The 27,673-nt window shown below is 45.2% G+C and overlaps 1 protein-coding gene across 6 annotated transcripts; it reads left to right on the top strand.

Annotated features, from left to right (window-relative positions):
• The first annotated feature begins 19 nt into the window (after positions 1-19).
• hivep3a (HIVEP zinc finger 3a) lies at positions 20-27,496 on the top strand. 6 transcript variants are annotated; one of them, XM_081716276.1, is made up of 8 exons: positions 20-278; positions 10,945-11,008; positions 15,992-20,289; positions 20,654-20,802; positions 23,710-23,885; positions 24,140-24,241; positions 24,399-25,027; positions 25,780-27,496. In XM_081716276.1, exons 3-8 carry the CDS (start codon positions 16,408-16,410, stop codon positions 26,434-26,436), a joined length of 5,595 nt encoding a protein of 1,864 aa, XP_081572402.1. In that variant the 5' UTR covers positions 20-278; positions 10,945-11,008; positions 15,992-16,407; the 3' UTR covers positions 26,437-27,496. The 6 variants fall into 6 exon arrangements, 5 of the variants coding, with proteins under 5 accessions (XP_081572402.1, XP_026865595.2, XP_081572404.1 ...); XR_014124253.1 differs by lacking the exons at positions 20-278; positions 10,945-11,008 and adding an exon at positions 11,015-12,358 and having other exon boundaries at positions 25,780-27,235; positions 27,400-27,496; XM_027009794.3 differs by lacking the exon at positions 10,945-11,008.
• Positions 27,497-27,673: the final 177 nt, after the last annotated feature.

The raw sequence follows: 27,673 nt of genomic DNA, 5'->3' as shown, positions 1-27,673 counted from the left end.
AGGTACTGCTCGAAGGGATACAGCACTCACAGTCAGTACTGCACTGACAGCCCATGCGAGGGGGCGTGGGTTCCTCGGTCTCGTGCGGGCTGGTGTGGCGCGCGGCAGCGTGTTCGTAGCGCGGGCCAGCTGAGGGACATTGCAGTGCTCCTGTGCCAGTGAAGGACGGGGCGGGAGGTATGTCCGACCATCAGCGAAACCTGCCTCTTTGGACTTCGGCTTGACCTGATTGCGAGTCCTTCGAAGAGTAAATGGCGAGGGAGCAGCCACGCTTTCAGGTATAGATTTAAGTCTCGCTTCCCGTTATTGCTTCCTTAGTGCAACACATTATTATTATTGTTATTATTTATTGTATTGCGAGTCGGCGGCCCTCAGGACTGCAAACAGTTAAGTTCGGACAGTCCTGCGTTGCCGGGACCCCTTTTGACCCGAACCATGCTGCATGCGTAAAACCTGCTTTGACCAAAAAGTAGACTAGCCTACGTGTTAAATTTGATGCCGTTTAGTAAAATGTAAAATTGCAGTCACGGGTGCAGGCAAGTGCACCGCAAGCTTGAAACATCGCCAGTATGAAGTGAGTCTGAAAAAGATTACCGGTTTCATTGAGACAGAGCATGAGTTAAAAGCTCATTCTTGTTGACTGCAGTTTTTACTACCGGCCACTGAACACTAGATTTCAGATCCATTATTTTCTGAATTAGACAGCCGTTACAGTTTACTTGCTTGTTCTTGCTTGTGCTTGTTCGATTCGTCGTTTTGCTAGCATCAGCATCTGGAATACCAGTATCATAATCTTTGCGTGTAATATAAAATGGAGGTCAGATGCACATTATTAGGTTTAATAAATAAGCAAAAATGGGATATATGTTTATAGACGGAGCTTCATATAACTGCCGATGACGTGTATTGTGTCGCTAACTCCAGGTAAGTGTGACATTATCTTTCCACGGAGCACCGTTGGGTTGGGGAGGATTCGCTGTTCCCGGTATTGTTTGCAGCGAGATGAAATCATCGATAACGTTACATAATCGCAGGCGCTCCTCGCAGAAGGCGGGATTGGCTTAAACAACGGTCGATGTCGGAATGATGTTAATGTCACCGCATGTCAGCTGCATTTTTCCACTCAGTGGACGGATGCGCCGAGCTCGGGTTATCCATCGCCTTTGTTACATCGAGGCTGTTTCTTCACTGCACATCGAGTTTATATTGCTAAAATTCTAAGTTATAAATTATATAAGAACAGCGGAATATATATCTTTTGTTTAAAGGACAAAACCTCAAGCAATCGTGTGTTGTTTGGCTTTACGGTCCAGTGATGTTTCTTAGTTCCTGCTTTGGCCCATATTCTCACACCTATCTACACGAGCAAGCTCATATGGTCAAATAAGATGTTGCCTGGCTAGTCTAAATGCCCAAAGTGCATCAACAACTCGAGAGCTCTTCGATTTTCAATACCTAAACACTAGTATAAGCTGTCATCCAAAACGAAAACGAGACGTCTGGGCTCTCGCACAGGGGGTATTTCAGGACAAACGCGCTATTTCCGAAATCTTAGCAGAGGTTAACAGTAGGTTTGAATTTAGTTGACATTTCTAGACTGAACGATGTGGTAGGATGCCTTTGTATCAAATTCAGGTGCATTTGGGAATATAGTAGGTAAGCACTTTTTTTTTGTGTGTGTGTGTGTGTGTAAGAATAGAATGCCCCCCCCCCCCCCATGATTACTATATAATCATATAGTTGCATTAAAATAAAAATATATAATATATTATGATAAGACATAGTATATATGATACTCTTTACCAGTGGCTTCCAGCTAGTAAACTGTTTACTTTAGGAATAAGATAGTTGTTATACCTTTGTTAATAATACCTGCATGGTAACAAATTGAATGTGTAAAAAAACAAAAAAGTATTCAATCTGTTGGCCAGATTGTATTACATTTGTGTCTGCTATTTGATGTTGTTAGTCATTTTAGCACCATTGTAAAACATTGAACATGCTCTGTAATGCTGTGTAGAATTAAAATTTGCATTTCAAGGCTACTGGCCAATCAGACAGCCCCCTCTCACCAGCCACATGGGAGATTCTTGTTTAAGCTGTTCTCGGATCCATATGATGCTGTTATCCAATCTGCATGCTGTCATGTAACCACACATACTATACATCGGCACTTTGGCGTGCTCACAGGCCTTCCCAGCTTTTGTTTGACGCGACCATCGGCGATCCACATAGTGAGGAATGTGTTGTTGTGGTGGAACGGGCCGGGCCACCCCTTCCCCCTGTCTGGCATGCATGGAAAGCACCCACCTCCCCTGCTCCCTTAACATGGAAGAGCCCACGGGAATTTTTATTTTTTTTTATCCCGTGGCTCTCCGTCTGTCTGATGGGCAGGCCTTGCCTGTGCAGGGAATCTCCCCAGCGGCTCCCGAGAAAGCCAGTGGCCATGTTTGTCTGGCGCTGTTTTGTCAGAGATGTGCCTAGTGCACTCGAACATCATGGAATTTGCCAATGACTAGGATCTTGCCTCATCCCGCCACCTTCCTGCCTGAGGCGGTACCTTTGATTTAGGTTCAGGTTGGACTTTGGCTTGGGCCGTGCCTCTGGTTGTCACACTGCACCTGTCATGTCATCTCTAAAAGTGTCTCAGTAACTGACAGGAGTGAACAAAAGAAGAAAAGAGGGAAGTACATGGTACTGTGTATTGTGGGTAATGGCTCAGATGTTTTTATGGTCATAATTACAATTTACCTCTCTGGGTGTATAACCTGAAATGACCATGTCAGTAGCATTATTAAAATCCCTGACTAATAATCCCAAATATTATGTTAAACCCAACCCTGATTCTTAACTAGCTTTACTGTAACTCTTAGTGAAACTCAACACCACTCTTTGTTAAGAGTGTTCTGCCAGCATAAGATTTAACTTACAGTGCCTCCTCGCTCTGTGGTTACTTAAGACAATCCCTCTGTAATCACCCTTAAAGCCCTCGCAGTTAGTCCAGGGGAATAAAGCCTCGATTGTGAAACTGATAGGCCCAGAGCCCAAATGGCACTCTGAGCGAGTGTCATCAGAGCCAAAATGGAGTTTGATTTCTCCACACTTGATACGAGTATAGTTCAGGAGAAATTAAACCTATTCCATGCAGACAAGTAAGAGTGTTTTCAATTCCAGGAGCAGATCTGCTGGTTCCTTTAGCACATTTTAAAATGATACATGAGCACTGATTGTGAGGCATCATGAAAGCACCTTGGTGAATCACCAGCCATGACTTTGCACAGCTTAGAATTTTTGCCAGGTTTTACAGCTGGTCCGTTTTTGATTTCAAATCCTGCTTTTACACGGCTGATTAAGTTAACCAAAGTCCCAGCAGATGACAGTAATCAAGTAGCAGTAAAAAAAACCTGGTAAATTAAGCACTAAAAACAACAGTAAAAATGTGATTTTATAAAAATCATCAACAGTTGCCCTATAATTCAGGAATGCAAGGTGAGGTCCTAAGAAAAACAATGAAACTAATGAAACAAGTGTGTTTGGGGGCCTGATATAAAAGTCAAAAACTGCTCTAAGGCTTATCTGGAAGCTCATTCCAGAGTCTGATGACAGCAGTTCTGAGTAGACTGGAGCTGTTTCTCTCCAAGGGGATGATGGACATGATATAGCTGGTCTCGGGGTGATTTATTTTTTACTTCATTACGTTAACTCATCATCCTAGGTTGCAAAAAAATGGATACAGGCCCATTTTTCTGTTTATTGTGGTTCCTCAGATGTCCAGCCAAAGGCAATTCTTATGATGAGACCACTCTAGACATTCATGCTACTCTCACTTATGGATGCACTGCCATCTAGCACTGTCCCCTGGCTGACAGTCGGTATGGTGCTCTGGAAGGCAAAAGGGCTGAGACTTCGGGGTGGCAGACTTCGGTACACCTGAGTTAAGTGAAGCAGACCTGGGGAAGTATCTGATAATGTAGTCCACTGCTGGAAGCCGGGAAAAAACCTTAGAATCTCATGTTGTGAGATGATTCTTCTCTGCAAAGCTCCACTCAATGTCATGATGCTGATAACCATCCACATTAAATGGCAGCTTATATTGGGTTGTTGTGTTCTGAAGGAAATTATCTTCCAGACTCAATAACCCACAGCAGGCCCAAAATCAACACTGCCATCTTTCTCTAAAATGAACCAGTACACAAACACATTATTTTATTTGCTTGAGAGAGAACCTTAGTCATTTTGGTTCCATCGTCCCTAGGTATTTCCAGTCACAGCAGCAATTTGGCACAAGGCGGTCTACATGTTGCCTGCATCTTCTGAAGTGTAAAGGGCACGGTAGAGATCCAGGCGCTGAATGATAACTGTACATGAATGAAAGGGATTTCCCTGATGGGGACTACTTAAATGTCATACTCCTTCCCCCGCAATGTTAACACATTTGCACTCCTACTGGCCATTGGCTTAGGACGGCATGAACGGAAATTGGGTCTCATCCTCATTAACAAGAGTGAGAAGAGGTGTGGGTGGATGTGTGGGGGTGAGAGAGAGAGAGAGTGAGAGTAAGAGAGAGTGTAAGAGTGAGAGAGAGAGAGCATGCCCTTTGGGCAGGGAAGAGATTGGTCTCTTTTTGACCTCAACGTATGTCTATTGGCACAGCAAGCTTTCTCAAACTCTCTCTCTCCCTCTGTGTGTGGCTCTCTCTCTCTTCAGCCTGTGGAGAGAGCAGCCGGTTAGGTACAAGGAAGGACAGCAGAAGGACACACATACACACACACACACACACATGCACACACAAGGTCTTACTGTTCATGATTTCTTCCAGCAGCTACACGTACTATGTGCTCTCTTGCTTTATTGAAATGTTCTATTGTTTCTAAAAGTTAATAAGTAATGTGGAAGAGATTTGCATTTGCTTTTGTTATGGCACAATATATTGAACTATTCACTGCAGTATACCAGTATACTGCATTGTGTGTGTGTGTGTGTGTGTGTGTGTGTGTGTGTGTGTGTGTAAAGAAGATTCACGGGAGTAACTGCAGTGTGCTATAGGGAAAGATGTAGAGGTAGTCAACATTTCAGTGAAGTACACAAGGTTTCAGGAGAAACAGGTTGTTTCAGACTGAGGTCCTTCATCAGCTGTGCAAGCACAGTGCTCCATTTTGACTACTTCTATATATTATTCTTCTTTGAGTCTCAAGCATCTTTCCAACTTTTCTTATTCCTTGCTTTATCAAAATTACTACTGTTCTCCGCGTCTTATTTAATGTGGCAGTCTCTGGTTGGCTCACCATTAATTGTTTGTCTGGATCTGGAGATCTCTCAGGTTCTTATCCTTGAAATGAGCTGGACACCCTCAAGTCCAACCACAGAACCGCAGAGAGTGTTGGATCTCCACAGTTCCTCCCATTTTGGTTCCTCCCACATGCATTTGCAGATGTTCCTGTATATGCCCCTCCCCACTTGCTCGTGTCTCTTGGTGTGTGCTTTTACTGTCTGTATCTTCTATCCTGCTATTAGGTGTTTGATTATCTTAGAGGCTCATATGCACAGTCTGCATCTTGTGTCATGTCTGGTGTCAGACTGCTTCGATTGACCTGGTGCTTAGTGCTTGATCTTGTGCTGCCATGCTTAGTGACTCTCTGCTGTCCTTCAGTCCTGCCTTTTCCAGAGATTGGTCAGACTGTCTGATGTCTGCCACTGCTGTCTGTTGATGATGTGCCACTGCTGTCTGTTGATGGCTTACTTTGGAGGGGCTTACCTTGCCATAGCACCTCCACTAATTCTGAGGCACTCCCTCATTGGCTCATCCTTGGGAACCAGTGTCTGGATGTATTCATGGATGTTTGGTGTCTCACCCTGGATATTGGATACAGTTAAAGGCCCCTTCCTCCTCCTTCTGGCTTGTGTACAGTGTTTGGATGTTGGATATTGGAAGGAGTGCCTCATGCATTGCGAGTTTTCTGATGTTGATGTCAGCAGCTTCCAGCTCTTGCCTTGGCCAGCTCATTGTGCCTACTGGATATTTTATGACTGGCAGGGCATGTGTGTTTAGGACTTTGGTTTTTTTTTGTTCACATTCAAGTGACTCTTGAGGACCTGCCTTACCCTGTGAAGGAACTTAGATGTTGCTGTCCTTCTTGTTTCTACCTCATAGTTCCCATGTGATTGCAAAATCTCCAGGTAATATTTAGCTCTCCTCCAGATCTGTTATATGGCCCCGCAGAAGTTTAATTCCCTCTGTCCCGATTACTTTTCCTCTTTTTACTATTAGCCAATCACACTTGTCAAGTCCAGCCAATAACACTGTTGAAGTCCAGTGTTCCATTGAGTTCTGGATGAAGATCTTTATGGTCTATTGACAATGAAGTATCCATTTGTGAAGTATCCATTTGTGCACCTCCGGTGTTGTTACAATCCCCTTCTGTGTAATGCTTATCTATTTGCACACATGAGCATTCAGCTTGGTGGCTAGTTTTCCTAATTGGATGGTGTTTGGTCCTTCATGACCAGCACTGTCCTACCTTCTGTTAGCCAGCCTGGATAGGAGCTGGCATTCAGCAGGTGGTTCATTTGTTCTGCTAGTTGGTCTTGCAGAGCTTTTAGCCTCTATAACTAGTCGGCCATGGATCATGTCAGGGCCAGGTGCTACTCAGTTCTTCATGTTTCTGACCTGCTCTTGGACATGTGCTGTTGTACTGCTGACTAGTTCCTGCTCTGTAAGGTTGTGGTGCTCTGCTTTGAGATCTCCTAACCACTGTGCACTGGTGTTATGTCATGATCCATTCCACTGTATGATGTTCTATTACTGTGCTGTTTGAGTTCTAGGTGGATCCACGGTATACTTTGGTTGGTTCATGTCCTCTTATTACATTAAATTAGCTCCTGGTTATCCAGCCTTGCCCATCTATGGTTCTTTGGCAAAGAAGGCATTTACTCCTTTGGCTTCTACTTCTTGTATCTCTGCAGTCTGGATGCCAGTGCTGTTAACCTTTGTTTAGCAGACTCACATGCTTCACTACCCAGTGTAGTTCTTCTATAACCAGGCATCATCGTTGATCTTCATACCCTTCTGGAGCTCTGACAGTTTGCTGATTTACATTTGAGTTGTCTTGGTTTTCAGCCTTTGTTTCCATTCGGGGTGGCCTGTGGCTCATGCTTGTCTACTGCAGCAACATTGGTTTCGGTTAAACTGCTAATTGAGATTGTACTTATTTCTGCATCCATTTCTGCTAGCATACTGTCTGATGGTAGCGTGCCACGCCGTCGGTCAGTAGGGCAGCCTATCATGGTGGATGACTGTAGTAAGACTAGTCTTATTCATCTTCTGCCTGTTTGTAGCGGCACCTTTAAGCCTTTTTTCATCCATCTGCGTCTGTGATAGGAAGCGTCGTTTGACAATGAGAGCTGGATAACTGTTTGCCAGTGAGCGTGGATGAAGGCCTTCTCCTCATCCGTAATTCCTTCATGTGCTTCATCTAGCCTCTTTCATTTGGTTTGTGCTTGCTCTTATAGTCACATTCCATTAGCTCCATGTTATCCAACTTGTCCATCTATGGTTTGTTCCAGTAGCCCACTTACCATCAAATTGTCCTGGTTCCTCAACAGTTGATGCAGACCTTGTTTATCTAGGCAACATCCAAAGCAGCATAACTCTCTCTCTTTGTGCTCTCATGTTTCAAAGGTAGGTGAACTGTAGCTTAGGCGTGTTGTCCAGGGACTCATAAAATGCTTCTCTCACTGTCTCTCTCTCTCTCTCTCTCTCTCTCTCTCTCTCTCTCTCTCCATATATATATCTAAAATTAAGACTCTGCTTGCACAGCTGATGAAGGACCTCTAGGTGAAAATGTTCTGTTTCTCTGGGAACTCTGTGTACTTTGCTACAATTTTGAATATCTCTGCATCTCTTACTACAGTACACTGCAGTTACTCACCTAGACTCATATATATATATATACACACACACACAGAATATATACAGAGACAACCATAATAGCCATATTATGGTACATGCTATTAAGCTTATCGAGTCCTTCCACACACCTTTTATTTGTCTTATGAGTGCTATAGATTTTGGGGCACGAGGTTTCTGGCCGAGTCCCTTGTCCTGTCTGTTGATTCAGTGTGGCTGAAATTAGAGAACACGTGTCTGGTCCATCTCTGCATTACATCACCTTGGTATCAGAGCAGCCTGGGCTGCCATTAAAGAAATGATCCAGAAAAACCCTTCAGTCCAAAACCCCTTGATGTGCTTCTTTTTTTTGTCCGCAAACTTAAGGGCAGTCAACCTTGTATTGGTCTTGATGTGATGTGTATTGGGTGATATTTTGACCCAATCCTTGTAGGAGTGATAGTTCTAGAGTTAGATATGGAGCAAAAGCAGGTGTATGCATGAAAGATTGTATACTGCATACCTACCTTACATTTATAAGCAATGACAAACAACCTTTATTTGGAATTTGTTCAGAAAAGATGGTTGAAGTTCTAGTACTGGATGGGTACCAGCTCAGAGTGGCATGGAGGGCACAAAGAACTAGATCATGCGTAGTGTTAGCTCACAGCTAATGTATCCTGCTTAACATTGTTAGCATTGATCTGTTCAGTGATTCAGTTACATTACATCTGCAGCCCTATGTAGTGAGTCATTCTTATGCTCAATTGATAGCTATCAGTTTATAGACTCTCCCTTAACATACTTCTTTTGTGCCTTTTGAAAGGTTCCATTACTGTTAGTCATGTTAGTCCACTGCCCCTTTCAAGTGGCCACTGCCCTTCAGAGCTCGGTTGTGTAAAAGGAGCTCTTCATTTCAGTCTCTGATCAATAACAGTCCAACATTATTTCATGGAGGATATTCGAGGTTTTGCTACTGGTTCTTGGTGTTTGATGGACTAATCTGCAGAAGTGAGCTTTCATCTTCTGGGCAGAGCTTTGGTTCAGGGCCTACCCAGTGATGCAGGCTAGAAGCTTAGTAAATCTGTCCTAGACAGCACACATATGGGTTGGTGCCTTGACGAGAGTGTGTGTAGGAGATGGGACGGCTTGAAATTAGATTCTGCTCCCAAACCACAGTTTTTTTCCCAACGAATGTGGAAAAATTCTAATAAGAATTTTAATAATCTGTCCTGGATTTCCCAAAAGCATCATAAAAGATCAGCTTTTAAAGTTAGGGTTAGTATAACATTGAAGACGCTCTCATTTAAGATCATGTTAACACTAAAATGATTTTGGGGATCTTATGAATCTTTCTACATGCTAGGTTGTTGTAAGCCATCCATCACCTTCTGTTTTCTGTGTTTCTGGAATCACCATGACCATGGAATCACTGTGCTTTTTATTACATTCAGCAAGCACAAGCTATTGGTTATTATTTATGAGTTTATTCCCCTCTATATAACTGTATTATTATTATTATTAGAAGTAGTAGTTATACTTCGGAGAGGGGTGGGGGAGTCACACTCCTGATTCTTACTTTTTTCCTTTCAACACGAGGGTTCTGGGAAGCACATTTGCGTCAGAATAACAAGGAACACGTGAGCCACAACACAGTGAATTTACTCATTTTGCCATGCTTTATCTCAGATATGAGCTATAGCACTCTGCCATCCCCTGTAGTATATTCACATTCCCATGTGTGTCTAAATCCTGGAATTTTATTTTCCGTGGAGAATCCTAAAAGCTGTTCCAGCTTGGGACTGGAGAATCTGTTCCTCATTCCCTCACACTTTTGCTCTTTTCCCTCCAACAACTGTGCTACAGAACCTCTCCTGCTCTTAGTCCCGCCATTTTTCCCCCTCATTTGCTTGATGGTCGAACTAGATGTGGGACTCTTCCTACTCAATTTTCAGTACTATATAAACATACTAAGCTTCTTCTGGAAAGCTAATCAAGACTTATTCCTGTACACTCAGCGGAGTGGCATCGAAGCCGAGCTCGGTCATTACCGGCGAAATGAGATCGTCAGCCTTCTCTCCAACTTTTACTGGAACAAGAGTGACTCACGTGTTATGAAAGCTTGTTAAGACCTCTCTTTGCTTTAACGGCAGGCCTTGTCAGCGCTGCCCTGTTAGTGCTGGAATTTGGCTCAAGTCATACTTGTGGTCCCCATGTGGTTACCCCCAACAAAAGTGTCACAATTGCATGCCTTTTCTTTCAAGCCCAAGTATAGGAGCTAAAGTCATGTTCTATTACTACTTGACAAACATGGGCTGTATTATTTACTATCAAAACACAGTGTTGTTGGAGCAGTTAATAACAGGTTTACCAGAAAGCCCTCGCCATGGGGCGTACCATGCCAGTATGTGTGTGTTTGAAGAGCCGGGGTCTCTTCTGTCACCCCTGGTTGCGGCTCCTCCCATGCCCAGAGGGGTGTTTCTGAGAATGCAGTTTTATTTGGAGGAGTGGTCAAACCATGGTTTTCCTGTCGCAATTGGATGGGTTCATAGGGGCGTCTGTGCCCCAGTTTTAAGCGTGGGTGTTTTTTTCATGTCTGCTTGAACGTGTGGGCTTATTAGTGTTTTTTTATTCGTTTTTACGAGGCTGTGTATGTGTGCGTTTTTTTGATGGGGTGGGGCGGGGTGGGCCGGGTCGGAGTGGGGTGGGGTGGGGTGGGGTGGGGCTTGTAGGGCGAATGCTGCTCCCACTCCTGTCGACGGGTGGTGGGTATTTTTACCCCCCTCAGTCGCTCCTCTGGATATTCAGAGGGAAATGAAAGACCCTCTTTTACTAAACATGTGCAGTATGTACTCTCAATCACACATACTCTGTCTCTCACACACACACACACACACACACACACACACACACACACACACACACACCTACACTTCAAGCATGTGCCATATTGCTTGTAGGTCACATGTGCCTGCTTAGTATCATAGTGGCAGGACGTCTGCATATTCACCCTGTCCTGCACAGAGAGTGAGACTGATAGTGTCTTTGTCCTCTGGCAGGACACGTCTCCCTTTGGAGCAGAGAACAGCGGGACGTCCACGCAGAACAACCTGCAGGACACGGGTAAGAGTTCTGAGGCTGACCTCTGTTTGCCTTAAGGTCGCGCAAGAGAACGGGACTATTTAAGGTGGCCTGTGAGGAGGTCTTCCATCTGACCGATGGCGTCAGCCTCCATGGGTGTTTTCTATCAGGGCGTGGATGGGAGTGATACATTTATATTGCTAAATATAAATCCCATGCACACACACAGACATACACACACATGCACACAGACAGTCTGGCTCTTATCACAACTGCCCACCCTTGTTGCCTAGTCCTCATTATGCACCCAGTCCAGGGCTCCGTAAATCTGCTGCTGAAAGCTGGGGTTTTGTTTGGGTGAATGGCCTTGTCTGTAGCGGCCCAGGTTCAGTCAGGGACTAATGAACAGATGCATGCTGGATGAAGCACTGTCCGTGAGCTCACTGCCAGGGGAGGCTTCTGGCCTCTGGCCTCCCGTGGCCCCCCTCGCTCTGCACTGCAATCATGTTGTGACACCTCAAGCTATCCAGCTTTGCCCCATCTGGAGGTAGATAGGAAGGTCGAAAGACAGAGAGAGAGGGTGAAAGGGAGAGAACGAGAGAAAGCGAAAGAGAGAGGGGAAAAATAGGGTTGCTGCAGTGCAACCAGCAAAGCACACAGCAAAGCACACTCCGCGTCCTGCCTTAGACAGTCCTATTGTCTGGGGCGATGGACGCGTGGGGTCCGTCGAAGCTGCAGGCGGAAAAAACGAGGAGAGTGAGTCAGAGCGGCCGGGCGGTTTCCAGCCGGCACGCGCGTCGGGACACGGCCGGCCAAGCGCAGACGTTCTCCAGAGCCGCTCCAGCCAGAGCGCCCTCTTCTTTCGTTCTTTTATTTCCCACCTGCGGCCTGATTCTTTCCATCCCGGTTGCTAACCCAGAGCTGCGAGGAGAGCGGAAAACTGCTTTAGGAACATGTCAGTGCATATGCACTGGCTCCATTTTTCCATGCAGTAAACTGCTGAGATTAAAAACAAAACCGGTGGAGCTCAATAAGGATTTGCCACTTGACAAAATGAGGTAATGAATGACTGTGACGGGGCTGGCGCAGGGAGTGTGGAGGGGAGGGAGGGGAGAGGTGCAGAGAGATCTCATCACCAACGGCACTGTACAACGTCACCTGTGAGCTCACCGTGCACAGAAACCTCACCTCCTTTTCTGCTCCACAGTCATCGCACTAGCTCATTCATACATTTCTCTCTCTCTCTCTCTCTCTCTCTCTCTCCATCTCTCTCACTCCCACTCACCCTATCTCTTTCTCGCTCCCTGTGTGACTCATTCGCTCTCGACCTCACATGCAGCCTCACGGATCTCCTGTGTTAACAGGGCTGGAGAGGAGACCTGCCTTCCCCAGGTAAATGGTATTGATATTATTACCGCTTAGTGCCTCGATTGCCCGGGCTCCTCCACCAGCGTCTCACTCAGATGCTCGTCTCACTTCGCTCTCCGCTAGTCTCCGGAGCGCTCTGTGGCGTTCTGCCGTTCGCGCTCATCTGTTCTACTGAGTCATGATAGGCTTTGTGCTGCGCGGTGGTACAGCGTGTGCTCTAGAAAGGCTCGGTGTGTGTGGCGGGCGGGCGGCAGACGTCGGCGGGTGGGGGGGGGGGGGTGAGGATGAATGGGCTGCCTGTGCGCTCAGCTCTGATTCCCGCCGCCGCTCTCTGCTGGTCAGCTCCATGCTGCCACTCTGGCAGATGAGCACCCCGGGGTGGATCGACTCTGCCGGCAGCGAGGGGTCTGTCCGCAAGCGTGCGTGCGTGCATGTGTGTGTGTGTGTGTGTGTGTGTGTGCGCGCGTGCAAACCGCTTAATGTCAGCAGAGGAGTCTCACATCCCAGGAGATGATCACCGGCACACTGCTGATGGAACTATGGCTACGGAGTCAATGCCTTGTTAATGTTGCGTCTGGGATGAGTTGCTAGCGCTTTGGCGAGGGGGCAGTCTGCAATGCAGGAGGTGCAATTCTCTTTTTTGAGAATGACATCAACAAAAGCAAAGTGGATGCTTTACTAATAGCAAGACATTTTTCAGTAGGTATTTACATTTGTAGTTGTAACAAATAATGTTAAGTAGTTTTTTTCCCCTCATTTGTATTATATTTACATTTTTACAAAATGTTCAAGGCAATAGGTAGATGATCCTTTATAAAATCAGCACCTAAGTTATATCACAGCATGATGTAATAAAACATGTTTTTCCAAGTGAGGTTTTTTTTCAAGCTTTAAAATGAGCTTCTCCATGTCAGAAAGTAGTGGTGTTGCTGAAAACAAGACCGCTGTTAGCAGCTTACAATCAGATGCTGAATATGACAGTGTTCCCTGTATTATTGTACCTTTGTTTACTTGAAGAGCTAGCACCTCTCTGTTTTCCCCCAGGTAAATGGCAATTTTTTTTGGTGCAAGACAAAATGAAAGACTTGCATTGATTTTTGACTGTCCATCATTTTCTGTCCGGAAAGATGAGGACTGTGGGAGTGGGGGGTGGGGGGCTGTTACACTCTCTGTTGTCAGTGAGGATGCTGGAAGATAAATTTAGCCCTCCAGCTCTGCTTCCATCTGCCGCCGCATGGTTTAGGGCCGTTGCCATAGGAACAACCACTGGGTGCCCATTAGTGAAAGAGAGAGGGAGATTGAAGATATTTCTGAAAAACATTTAAGCAACATATTTTGGATGGTAAACTGATTAAGCGTACTGAAAGAGTTTTTCCGTTTGTTGTTATTACATCTCATTATTTGTTGCTTATGGCTGTGACTAACCATTTGTGCTTTGAGGTGTTAATCATTTGGCCTTGACCTTGTCATTAACAGCATTTAAAAGCACAGAGTTGCCTCTGATATATGCAGGTTGCCTGCAGAACAATTATTTTTGTTTTGCACAAAGACAACTTCAGGCTCATCCATGGCATCTTATGTACTACACAAATGACTCAACTAGTTCTGTTGGAGATCATTTATGCTATTTTCTTCTTAACTAGAAATATAATAAAGCAGATGCTATAAAACTGAATAAACCAGTCTCCTCTACCTGCTGCCCATTTGAACATGCAAATATTTGCCAGAACTCCAAGACAGAAGCTTGTGTTGAGCCAGTTACCTGTGGAGATTTTCATATGCCCTCCACCACAAGACTTCTTAACACGTTTGGAGTCAGGTGATATTTCTGTCTCCTAATCAAGAACATGTGTGAGGAACAGTCTTACCTTCTGTTCCCCTTTGCAACATTCCACCTGCGCAAACAGACCATCTTTTAAATACACATCAAGCTCTCTTTAGCAGTGCAGCTCAAATAATGTGCAAAGTATAAGGGTAGCTTGTTTGTCATAGCTGTGAACCTCAGGTTTTGACACATGTGACATGAAATGTTTAGAAAAACCTTGTCACAGGCATCTGTGACAAAATGTTTCACTACATCTGCATTTGGGCTCTTTAAAAAATTATGCAAATTTTACATCTGTAAAATGCATTTCAATATATTAAATGCATTTCAAGTGTGTAATGGTATGTTGCAAGATCATATGTTGTTTATTTTAACTGCATATAGCATTTTGTGTGAGAAACCCTGAACACAGACACATATTTGCACATTTTCTGCTTCCTCTTGTAGGACACATTACTCCGCAGAGTTAATCGGATGTCTCTAATAATGAACAACGTAATATTGTAATTTTAGTAAGCGTTCCATTCCTTCCATAAAGGTAGTGTAAATGTCAGATGCAAATAAATCATAATCGGGTCCTGCTAGTGCAGGAAGACTGAAGGCACCAAGAATAATTTACGCGAATCCAAATAATCCCAAGGCATAACTGGTCTGGAATGCACTGCTGGCAAAGATTTGGCAAAGCAGCAGGATCTCGTATGGTCCCACACCTATCCACCCCCTACAGCAAAGCGTGGGCACCAGTGCCAGCTGGTTAGTGAGTGGGATGCCTGGTTCCTATGTGTGTGTTACAGTGAAAATAGTGAGGAAGTGCTTTTTTTTGTGCAGGAATTGGGGCTGGTTCTCACCTGGTTTCCTATTGTATGTAAAACTGCTTTAGTGAACCTATACCTAAGAAGGTTTAAAAGGCTCATAAGTATATATACACACATACTGTGAATTGTAGCAGAGTGTGAAAGAGCATTTTGAACATTAAAGGGATAGACAAGTAAACTAAATAAAGAATAAATAATAAAGAAAAAATTGTAAATTACACAATACTCTAAAATGATGTTTCTTTATGTAAAATGTGTGCTTCCAATGTAAAGGAATTTAAAAAAATAATAGAATTGGCAGAGTTGGCATTTCTGTTGGTTTGATAGGTAGTAGTCTAGTTATATTAGGCATTCTTTTGTCTGAGATATAGACATGATTTAGGGGCCATTCATGGGGATCATCTGTAAACATGTGCTGCAGATATCCAGTGATCTATGAATAATCAACTCAAAGCACTTCTGCAAAATTAAAATTTGAAGATCGTGGACACTGCAGTATTCAATTAAGTGCAAAGCTGTAACATAGTCTCGGGAGAGTTATAAGATTTCATCTGTCCTGTCCATTATCTGATGGATAGCTTGAGATGGAAATGATAGTGTAATTGTAACTGTAACAGGAGAAATTTTGTGGGCAGAGCTTTGAAGACAAGTGATCATCCGTTGACATAAAGACATTTTACACCTATTACCAGTGCATTCGGGAATCCTATTTTGACTCTTTGTGGAGTTAAGTACAAAACGAAACATTTTTTTTGTGTGTGGGGGGGGGGGGCAGATTGGATTGTGGCTTACAGTTTGTTATGGATTCTTTGATACTACAATTTTGCATTCACACTATGTTGTCTGGATGTCATTAACAGGTATGCATATGTCTAGTCTACTCAAAAATTCATTCATAAAGTCATAACAGGGCATCAGATGTGTACACATTCTTATGTTTGTGCACATGTATGCATGTATTTGTTACAGCTCATATTCTGGGAGTGCACCAATTTATTTATTTGTGATATATTACAGAAGTTCTGAAGTGGCACACCCTCTGAACCAAGAAGAGCCACAGCCATTCACTGAATCCAAGGACCTGAGTATCAAGGAAGAGTAGCATAGAATGTTCTGTTCTTAGGAATGGGCTTCCACAGATGACAGAAGAAAAAGAATGGAATTATAACTTGGATAGCAGTGCTTGAGAACCTGAGTTCGTGAATCGGTTCCTCACATCCTCCCATTATACTGACTCCGTTCATCTTGAAATAATGTTTACCTATTATTCAAGGTTTACTCAGTTTGGACTGTGCTTACATTTCACAGAAAATTCAACGTTTTTTAAATAACACTACTATTAATGAACGTACATCATTTTAGAAAAGTGAGGCGGTCAACAAATTCAACAAATTCCAGGCCTGTCATCTGACCAGAGGCTTTTCCCCCATTTTATGGAGGTCTCACGTAGTCAAGTAAGTACTGGGGAGAAGTCTGGAGGTGCAGTACATCCTCAAGAAGAGTCTTCACTCAGCAACTCAGAACAACCATCTTACTCTCCACAACAGCAGCAAACACCGTGCTCCCAGAAGCAGTATGGATCACCTCGTCCCAAACAGACAAAGCGATTTCGTCACGAGAGGAAGCGGTTCAGGCTACAGAAGAAGAACGTCCAGGAAACGGATGCTCCCGAGAGGGAGAAATCGACATGGGCTTCTGGGAGTTCTGAAAGCACAGCGTCTGCTTCTGGTGGGAAGGCCACTGAAGTCTCATCTTCAACAACATCAGCACTAACTTGCTCCGTGGAGGCCCAAGAAAGCACACCGAAACAAAAACGTGAGCGTAAACCTCAGAAGCCGGGAAAGTATGTATGCACCTACTGTGGCCGTGCCTGTGCTAAGCCCAGTGTTCTACAGAAACACATACGATCCCACACTGGAGAGAGACCTTATCCTTGTGCGCCATGTGGTTTTTCCTTCAAAACCAAGAGCAACCTTTATAAGCACCGGAAATCCCACACCCATAGGGTGAAAGCTGGCCTGGCGTCAGGGATGGAAGGACCAGGTGTGAGTTGCCCAGAAGAGCCAGTTACAGAATCAGATGAAGAATCTGGTCAGACATCCTCATCGTTTACTGTTAAAAATCAAGGGATGATATCGTCTCAAAGAACTTCTTGTACAGAAGTATCCCCTAAAGTGCAGTCACAAGAGATGGAGCATTCCCATGCTGTCAAAAAGAGATTAGCGATGAGGCTTAGCAGAGGAAGACAGGCTCCTGTGAGCTCATCTGATGAGGCTGCCTCATCATGTGGGCTAGGCAGCAAAGGCAGCACAGAATCTGGCTATTTCTCTCGCTCTGAGAGCACAGATGTGTCTCAGGACAGTCCGCCGAACACAAGTGCCAAAACCTATGCTGAGGTCATCCTTGGCAAATTTGGCCGCCTCGGCCATTTACAGAGATCTGCTCGTCATCAGCATGAACACTCTGGAGGACAGGAGACGAGGACCATCCCTTTCACAGTGCCTAAAAAGCAAGTCATTGACCACATCACCAAGCTCATCACCATCAATGAAGCAGTCGTAGACACAAGCAAGATCGATAGTGTTAAGCCCAGAAGGTTTTCTCTCTCCAGAAGGAGCAGCGTGGAATCAAAGGCATCTCTTTCCAAAGAAACACTCCTTCATAGTGCGAAGGATATTGAAATTAGTCCAAAAAGCAGTGGGTCCATCACCCTTGGGGTTCCGTGCGAGAAATTCCAGCACCACTCCCTCAGTATCAGCCAACCAGCTGACCTTTCATCCACTGTTCCTCTTATGAGGAGTCACTCCTTACCTTTGGAAGCAAGTGCTGCATCCACTGCTAGTTCGCGTAGCCTTCGTCTCAGCCAGTCATTTGAAGAACAACAGCCAGCTCAGAGTCGGCGGCATGGTGTGCTTAGACGCCAGCCTGCCATCGAACTGCCCATAGGTGCGGAAATTGCTACCGAGGAACAGCTCAGTTCGAGCTCACCTCTTCATCTCTCAGTCTCTACGGTGCCTGAATGTAAGCAAAAACATTTAGAACCATTTGAGTGTAAAGCATGTGGAATTGCTTGCAACAGCTGGGAAAAATACAAAACACATAAGCACCACCAATGCTTAGCCCGTCTATCTCAACAACTTGAAATTCCTGCATGTCACGCAGAGGAACATGGATCGCTTTATAAAACCCGACCTGGTGCTTTAGCAATACGAAAGAGAAGAAAGGAAGAGAGCCTAGAACTCGATGATCCTACTTTATCACCAGTTTCCATTCCATCTACATTTACACCACCACAAGGATCTATTGCAACATGTGAAAAGTCCACTATAGAATCTATTGCATCCTCACAAGTCCATGACAAGGAGAGTGCTCTTAAAGGAGTGTCTGTGATACAGCATACTAGTTTATTTGATAAACAGGAACCAATTTTGAGAACTCAAGGTGCATATGAGGCTACTAAAGACAAACTTTTGTCTTGTGATCTACACCAAGCTTTCACTGACTCTCACTCGAAGGAACAGACAGCAAAGCCAGCCTTCCGTAAGCTTGTACGTCAACACAATGTTCAAGTGCCAGAGATTTTGGTCACAGAAGATACAAACACCAACCTGCCAGTGTCACCGGATGTCTCTGATATCAAAGAGACAGAAAAAGTTGGGGACTTCCAGTGGCCCCAGAGAAGCCCGACACTGGCCCAACTTCCTATTGAGAAGTTGCCACCAAAAAAGAAGAGACTTCGCCTTGCAGAGGCAGCACAGTCATCTGGTGACTCGAGTTTTGAATCATTATCATTACCTCACAGTCCAACTCAAGAGAGTTCTATGTCTCACACATCCAGTTATTCCACCTCACACGAAGAATCTGTCAAAAATGATGTAGACAGGATGTCATCCAGAAGGTCGAGAGCTCCTCATACTTTGACAATCCCTACAGGTCCTCACCAGCCTCATAGAGAGATGCGACGTTCTGCCTCAGAGCAAGCCCCTCACGTTCCTCAGCAGACAAATCCCACCATTGAAGCCAGGAGTAAGTCCTTTGATTATAGCTGTCTGTCCCCTGACCGCACACCTGCAGGCTGGAGGGAAAGGCGCAAATGCCTCCTGTTAAGGCATTCTGTCGTAAGAGAGCCAGAGGAAGAGGACCCAACCCCGAAACCAGCTCCTAATGTAAACTCCCCTTCGGCAAGTACCAGCATTTCCCCAAGAAATGGCCCTGACACTACTCAGTCCCCTGGGCCGTCTACGTCCCATAACGTGTCTTTAGGCAATACAGTGCGTCCTTCATTCTCTCACACACGTGCCAGTCAGTGGCAGCTGAATCAGCCCCCTGGTGTCTCAGAGAATGTCTTGGTGGGCCAAAATGTTCCAGATAATGTACTGCAGGTCACCACCCTGGTCCATACTGACCCCCATACAGTCATGGAAAGTCCACAGTGTCCATCAGGTGCTGCAAGAGCGCATTACTCCTCAGTGTCCACAGGTCTTAAGCTTGAGATCCCCATAGAGGAAAACGTTGGGGAATCAGCTTCAAGTGTTCACTCAGCACACCTTCCCCACTGTCTTCATTACCAGCATTTACATCATAACATTAATCCGAGCCAAGAGCTGTTGAGGCCCGTCGGTATGCAAAGAGTACCAGTTCGCCTCCATTCAGACTTACCTTGTCATGCCAGTGCTGTCTACACTACGCTGTCCCAGGCAGTGGCTGCAAGATCTCAGGATACCAGCTGCTCTGGTGTGAGATTAGATTCTACAACATCCAAATTTGATTTCAGGGAGCAGCAGTCAGTTTCTGAGGGTTCCAAGTCCTGCGGTTCAGGGGGGAACAAGCGAGTGCTGTCCCCTACAAGCAGCGTGGAGTTCAGCCAAGAGAGTCAACAACAGAAACGAGTGAAGGAGGAGGAAGAGGAGGAAGAGGAAGAGGAGGAGGACAAAGACAATGCAAAGAACAGCGCCGAGAGTTTGATTGGCAGCAAAACAGAGGGTCCGATGTGTGCTCAAAGTCCCGTTGTCCCAACATGCAAAAAAGATGCTTCGTTTCCTTCTCTTTACACAGACCTTACATTCAGCTGGTGCTATCTAAACTACATCAAGCCAAATCCATCTGCCCAAAGTGACAACCAAAATTCCGTCTATTCTTCTTGGTGCATAAGCCCTCGGAACCCCAACCCTCCAGGCCTAACCAGCAAGGAAGTACTTTCCTTACTGTGCTGCAAGCAGAGACAAACTTCTTTCACCTACACTATGGCAGCCATGCCGCCTTCTGTAGTGGAGAAACCAGACGTTCTGGACTCCAGGGATCCAAAGGTATCTGAGGTAAATGTAAATGCACCTGGATGTGCACTGTGCATGATTTACAGAATGAGAAAATATGCATGATAATATATTGATTTTTTTGCATGAAATTGGGGGCTTGTTGAAAGAGGACAGTTATATTTTTGTAGTAATGTAAAGTTTCAAATAGCGCAGAAGACTTTCAGCAAAATATGTCCATGAACCTACAAACATTTTGTCTTCATAGAGTCTTTCAACTTACCTCTGATTCTCTAGAGTTACAACAGTAAATCAGTTTTAATACTTTTTGCAAAATGTTGAATGTGAATTCCCCCTCCCCCATCTCTGTCTCCCTGGGCATCCGGAGCAGGGTTGGTGAACTTGCCCGTATCTCTCTCGAGTATAGGTACATGCCACTCAGTCCACAGACTCCACAGAGGTCCAGCAAGCTGAGCAGACGGAGCAAGAAGCATCACCAAAGAGGGAGAGAGGGGAGGAAGTGCTGTCTACCTCCACGTACGATGAGGTCCCGCGGGTGCAGATCTGTGAAGGAGGGTAAGCTGCACTTTCATTTCAAAGCGGGTCAACAATTAGAACCTGACTATGGATATTTACAATGCCTGGGTAACACTGGCACAGAATGGTCATTATGTCAGGCACGCCGTGTTCACACAGACAAAAATATGAACAGTGAGACTTTAAAAGTATCTTTCTTCTGTTACTGTAAGTGATTCTATAGGTTATAAATAGCTTGTAATGCCTACAATACCAAAGACACCATATCTATAATTGTATTTTAGAAACACAGAAATGCTGCATGTGATATTGTATGTAATATTCAGTGATTCAGTTTGCCTTATCGTTCTCTTCACATACCTTAAGTATGGATATATTATGAAATTACACTTTGCAGTTACTACTTGCTTAAATCAAACACAGAATTGCTTTCAGTGTTTTTGTTGAAAGATTTGCAGTTTTGCGTTGTCATAACACCATAATAAATCACTATATCACAATATTATAGGAACAGGAAATTTCAGTTCATCTGTCATTTTCCTTATGTCGATCTGCTGGAGTGGTTTTCATTATCATGGTGCCCCTTGCTCCTGTGTGGTAGGTTTCTGTCACCAGAGTGTCAGTACGCTGTACTGTGTTGTTAGAGCCCCTGCTGCAGGAGGTGGCTTCGCTCTTAGAGCCAACACAGGCCTTCTGTTGCACAGCTCAAGCCAGGAAACTACCTAGCCTGGTGTTCACTTCCTCCTGCCTGCAAACCCCGCAGAGCCCCACTGATGCCAAATTGCATCAATGATTTTGGTCATTCAGCTCAAGATGGGGGGAGACGTGGCGGCGGGCTGCAGCTGTATGTTTAGATGAATGAATGGAAAAAAAGACATATTAGTATTTTGTTCTGAGTTCATGTTTGACTTTCAAAGGGCTGGTGTATTATTTAGTACTCTCATTGATAGAAAAAGCAAAAAATAGTACCGGAATTCTGAACGGCGCTGGATTTACCAGTCAGTGCAGCACTGAGTTTTGTTTAAATGATATATGAACATAAAAGATACATGATGTGCTGTCCATGAGAGAGAGAGAGAGAGAGAGAGAGAGAGAGAGAAAGACAGAGCGAGAGAGACAGAGAGCGAGAGAGAGAGACAGAGAGTGAGAGAGAGAGACAGAGCCTCTTTTTGTTGCTCAAGGTTGTATGTTCCATGATGTTTGTGGTCGTGACTGTGGCCTCGTGTTTGACGTGTTTTTTTGCGGACAAAGAGTCGTGTTGTTCAAGGAGGCAGCCATCTGTGTCATTCTCGCACGTCCAGCACTCGTACAAACCGTTCTCCTGTCGTGACTGGAGCTCACACTCCGCAGCGGCGCGTTCACGGCGAGTCATCCCGGGCCAGCCTGACAGTGCTTTCCGCCATGTGCTTGAGGTGATGAGGGGGAAGCAGCTGAGATGCTTCCAACATTCCGACCTTATGACTTTTTTCTCTGTCACTGTGAGGTGGTGTAAAGATTGTGCTGTTGCACTCTTCATGATCAAAGCTTCATCTAGTGCGAGCAGAGATCAAATGGATCATGATAATGACTATAGCAATTAACTTTGAATGAAGCCAATTGCTATTAGTGTTCCAAACATGGAATATTCGTTCTTTTCATTATTTGATGATGATGTTATATGGGGCTTAGTCATTCACTGTTTTCCATCTGTGAATGCACGAGACGTCTGTGGAATAGGGCATCTGAATATCAGTGACTGGCTATACTGTGTATATTTGTGCACCAGTAAGTTTGTCTTGTCTCCACTTCTTTACTACATGGTAAACACCTATGTGCTTTTCAAGGCTTTAACCAATGTGCAAATACCTGAACAACGTAAAACTAAAAACAGCCCGTTTCTACACTGTTATCATTGTTATTCATAAGAAAGGTGGCTTACAAGTCACAGTGGCATGTCCAGTGATTGGTGATATTTTTAAGGAGCAGCTGGCTTAGGCCAGGGTTTCCCTCCCTCTCAGCTGTTTGGATTGGCACCGATACGCAGGCCCTGGGCATGGGGCTACAGTGCTGGCACCCCATGTTTGAGCTGGGTGGTGGGGGTGGTGAAGGGGTCGAAATGAGGGGGGCCCAGGTTCTTGACATTATAAATGCCTCTCTGTTTGAGTTAAAGTGGAGGCCCCGCTTGGGACTCTCCGAACACACCCAGGGGTGGACACCCAGCCAGAGTGTGTGTGTCTGTGTGTTAGTGTGTGCGTTTAGTAGGAGAGCCTATGCCAAACATACTGGCTGGTTTTAAAATGCAGTTTGTAAAAGCAGACTGTACAGGTGCTATAGATCTGGAGTCAGATCTCCCCAATAAACGTGTGAGACCTACAGTGTGTGCTGAACGCGTATGCATTCCTGTGTAATCTTTCAGGGAGGGTAGATGGCAGAGGTTTTTATAATCATACACTTCATTTTGTGAGACTTGAGTGATTCATATTTCCTTCACTTTCATTAACACTTACCCTAAGCTCGGATGCAAACCCATCCCTTCAATTCAATGGAAGGTGAGTAAGGTACAAAAAGGGGTTTACTGCCTGTATTAACTAAATTACTGTATATATTATATAGTATGCATTATGCAGATTTAGCAGATTATGGAAATTAACTAAATTACTGTATACATTATTATATTATTATGATTTATCAACCAAAATAAATAAATGGCAGCACTCTATAAACTAAAAAATCATCTATGTTGAAATCCTGCTTGCTCATGTCATGTGCGTTTAGGATTTTAAAAGTATATATCTAGCCAAGGGCTGAAGATTGTTGGCCTGCGGTAGATCCAGCGCAGCAGGCAGCTGTGATTGGCTGAGGCTGTCCTGGGTCACACACACCCGAGTCACGCGCTTTCCCTCTCGGAACACGGCGGCTTCCTGCTCCGCCTGCTTCCCCGTGCTCTAACTGAGTGTGTGCATCCAGCTACAGGTCCAGCGAGGAGTACGTGTACGTGCGTGGCCGCGGGAGGGGCCGCTACGTGTGTGAGGAGTGCGGCATCCGCTGCAAGAAGCCCAGCATGCTGCGCAAGCACATCCGCTTGCACACCGATGCCCGGCCCTACGTCTGCCAGCACTGTAACTTCGCCTTCAAAACCAAAGGCAAGAGCTGGCCCCTGCACCCCAGCACTGTGCTGCGTCACGCTCGCTCATACGTTCACTCTCACACTTGCACGCACACTCGCTCACACACTGATATGGGGATGCCTTTAGCGAAGTATTGTGCTTAGTTTTAATTCTTAGGGTAACACCAAACTGAAGTGAGGAGTGTTGTCTGATGGTGGTCTCTAGATACCAGAATTAGGAGGTTCTTCCCCGTCAGCCTAAGCCTTTGTGTCTTGCTGCGGGTTCTGCAGGGAATCTGACCAAACACATGAAGTCGAAGGCCCATGGGCAGCGCTGTCCTGAAGGGACGACTCCAGGCCCTGTGCTGTGCGAGCTGGAGACTGAGGAAGGAGGTGCGAGCGTCATTGTTAACGTGCTGCTGCTGCTGGGCTATTTGTGGTCCTGGCATGTGAAAAGACTCTCAGAAGAATTTACAATATAACAAAGGCTGAAGTGCTTACTGGTGTTCAAAAATCACCTATTAAAATGCTGCGATCCTCATTCCTGCAGGTGGCGATGGTGAGTGCGCGGTTGTGACGGCAGTTGCCGAGGAGCACCAGTTCTCCGACGCTGATGACGCCGACGAGGAAGAGGATGACGACAACGAGGAAGCTGAAGAGGAAGCGTCTCGCTCTTCTGCCTCCTCCGCGAGCCGCTCTCTCTCGGGCGAAGACCGAGGTCCTCGGACGGCGTCCAGGGCCACGGCCTGGGCCAGGCAGCCTTCCAGTCTGAGTCCTGCCAAGCCAGACCGCTGCAGGGGGGTAGCCTCTCCCAGCACACCTGCCCTCGCAGGCGTGTCCTCGTCCCCCATACGCAGTGTCTCACCCGGCTTGCACCTGTCCCCTGCTCTTCCCCGGTCCCCTGGACGGGATCCGTCCCCGTTGCGATGCCTCTCTCCCAGACTGAGTCTCTCGCCATCCCCCTGCCAGTCTTCCCTGTCCCCATCGAGTCAGTCGGTCTCACCTTTCTCAGCGAAGCACCCGTCCCCGGTCCGCGCTCTGTCCCCCATGCGGCCCGGTTCCCCAAGCGGTCCACTGAGCTCTGTCGTTGGGGCCTGTGTGATGGTTCAGCACCGAGCCTACAGACGCAGAGACGCAGCCAAGTGCTCACCCAACAGGTTCAAACCAAAAGCCAAGCTGGTAAGATCTAGTTTTACTTTTTATCAACCGCTTTTACTGTGTTTATTTTGGCCTTTTTTCATTTCTGGTTCACGTTAAAGTGTGACAGTATGTGAAATTTGTGCAGGTAACATGGTTTGACTTTATTTATTGCTTCTGGGCTTCTGGGCAACTGCATTAAAGAGTGTGGTGTGGTCTTTTTAAACTTAACTTAGTCTACGGGCCCAAGCACTGCCGACAGGTAATGATAGCTAAAGATTCACCCACATTTCTTTCTTTGTCTAAGTTTATTTTGCTCCGTATATAGAAGGACAATTTGTTTTTGTCCACATAAAGCAATCCATGTGAAGGGGGTATACAGCTCTATCCAAAGTAAACATTCAAAAACAAATATCCTGATACCAAAAGTACACAGCCTGTTATTTCAGGGACACGCCTTTATTAGTAAAAGAAGCTAGGTCATCACTCTTTAAACATAATTAATGCCAAACCAAAGATAGCACTTAAAATAATTTTCACTCCTAAATATACACCTGCATGTTTATCTTTTTCTGTCAGTAATAGAAATGTGGACTGAACTCGAGTCTATACTTGTGTGTTTATGGTTATATCCATGGCATTACCTCATATGTCTTCTGGTTAAAAATAAAGCCCTTAGCCTGAATTATAAATGACATCTGTTCTCAGTCCGCATATAAAAGCAACGATGCGACAATATCTGGCCAACCGGCGAGGTATTTTTCCTGACAACTTTCCTTCTGTTTGCCTTCAAGGAGAATACTTGCAGCACTCAGAGGAGGGGCTGTCAGCCACAGTCTCCTCCCCGAGGGCTCGTCTCCAGGCAGGGGCCAGCCAGGGAGGGCCAGCGAGTGCTCAGCCACCTGCCCCTGCACTCCCAGCCGCTGGGCGTGAGCGCAGGCCTCAGCCTCATGATCCCCATAGGGGGGATCCAGATGGTCCAGTCTCGCTCTGCTCTCCAGGCCCGGCGGCCAGGGCTCAACTCCCCCGCCACCCAGGTGACCCTCCTGGCATCGGGCAGGGAGAGAGACGCGAGGGGCAGCCCTCCAACCGAGGCCCAGCAACGCGGCCCCGCCCGCGCCGCACGGAACCAAACATCTGTGACGTGCCAGTCAGGGGAAGATAAAAAGAGGGAAGCTCCGAGCGCTCCCCTGACGACCTGGAAGTGCATATCACAGCGGAAAGAGAGGAAGCGAGGGGCCGCCTGTCGCACGATCCCCCTCACCCACTTCCACAAAGGCGCGCCGATCAGGCGGAACGCGCAGACGCCCTCGGACAGCGTGGCCGTGCCCAAGAGCTCTTGGAGTGAAAGGGCCTCTTCCATATCAAGTAACAGAGAGAACTCTTTAAGAGAAAAGGCTCTAGCGCCAGTATCTGGGACAAATACAGGGAAGGTGGACAGAATACCTTAACATTAACCGCACCAAAATCATCTATGCCCCATCTGAGCACTTGGGAATTATTCCCCTTTCCATGTAATTATGTACATATGTAAATGCATCATATAAATGTATGTATATTGTTCTCTATCTGTACTCTATAATCATAATCTATAATATTATTTATGTATATATACTGTAAAAATATATGGTTTATATTCATTTTATATTTAACATTGTATGGCATTGCAGTTTGTACTGTATGTGTTTGTATTGTTACCGTATGCAATTTCTCACTACAAAATGAAACTCAACCAGTCAGTTTTGCCCATTCTTTACATTTTTGATACACACCTTTTCAGAAAACACAGTAGTTGAGAAATCACCAAAACCACAGGACGTATGACTGCTTCTTACTTCCTTCCTTCCTTGCTTTCATTTTTATTTGTGGCGTCGCTGGTTAAGAGATCCATACGGTATTTTCCTATTGTACTGCATTTGGACATTTGGAGTATTCTTTCCCATATATTATAATCTATTGAGTCAAACAGCCAGAAAAGCTATTCAACTTAAAATGAGGTAATAAGATTATATGCATCTGCTGTAAATATAAGAAGGTCGTGATGAGGATGTATTGTCGTATTCAGCCTTGTACTCTTATGTTTTTCACATTTGATTGGGGAAAATATGCAGATATTTATCGATCACCCTTGTCTTATTATGGGCAGAGCTCAGATTGTATTTTATAGTGAGAGCTGTTTCACAGAACCAGTGCCAGCCTGCTCTAATTAGGCTGCGCGGCTGATGGTGCTGGATCTACTTCATAGTACCTGTGAGTGACTAAATGAAAGACAGAAAAATACCTGCAGTTTTACGTAGCGTGTAGCTGATACCTAACTATGCTATTTGTTGTGCTCTCTCTCCCCCTCTCTCTCTCTCTCTCTCTCTCCCTCTCTCTCTCTCTCTCTCTCCCTTCTTTTTCTGTCTTTTTTAAAGCAATAGCCTCTTGTGAACTTTTAGGAAAGCTGGTTTGACAAGAAAACAAAAACCGTGTGTAGTTGTTTAAACAATCAAAAAAAAAAAAAAGTAAAAACTAAAATCAAATGAAAATAGTTTCTGTCTGAAGGACTTGCAACTTCTTTTTGGACATCTCTGTTAAACTTCTCCTGTAGCTCTGTGAGCCTGGACAGAATATTGGGTGCCTGTAAACAGGGGCATTACTGGCAAAAATGAAGAATTTGTGACAAGCAATAAAACAAATGATAATGTT

This window comes from Electrophorus electricus, chromosome 6, assembly GCF_041902795.1.
Source record: "Electrophorus electricus isolate QZ-2024a chromosome 6, ASM4190279v1, whole genome shotgun sequence".
Classification (NCBI taxonomy): Eukaryota; Metazoa; Chordata; class Actinopteri; order Gymnotiformes; family Gymnotidae; genus Electrophorus; species Electrophorus electricus.
Note: the sequence above shows the minus strand (reverse complement) of the source record. Positions and strands in the feature narration are given on the sequence as shown.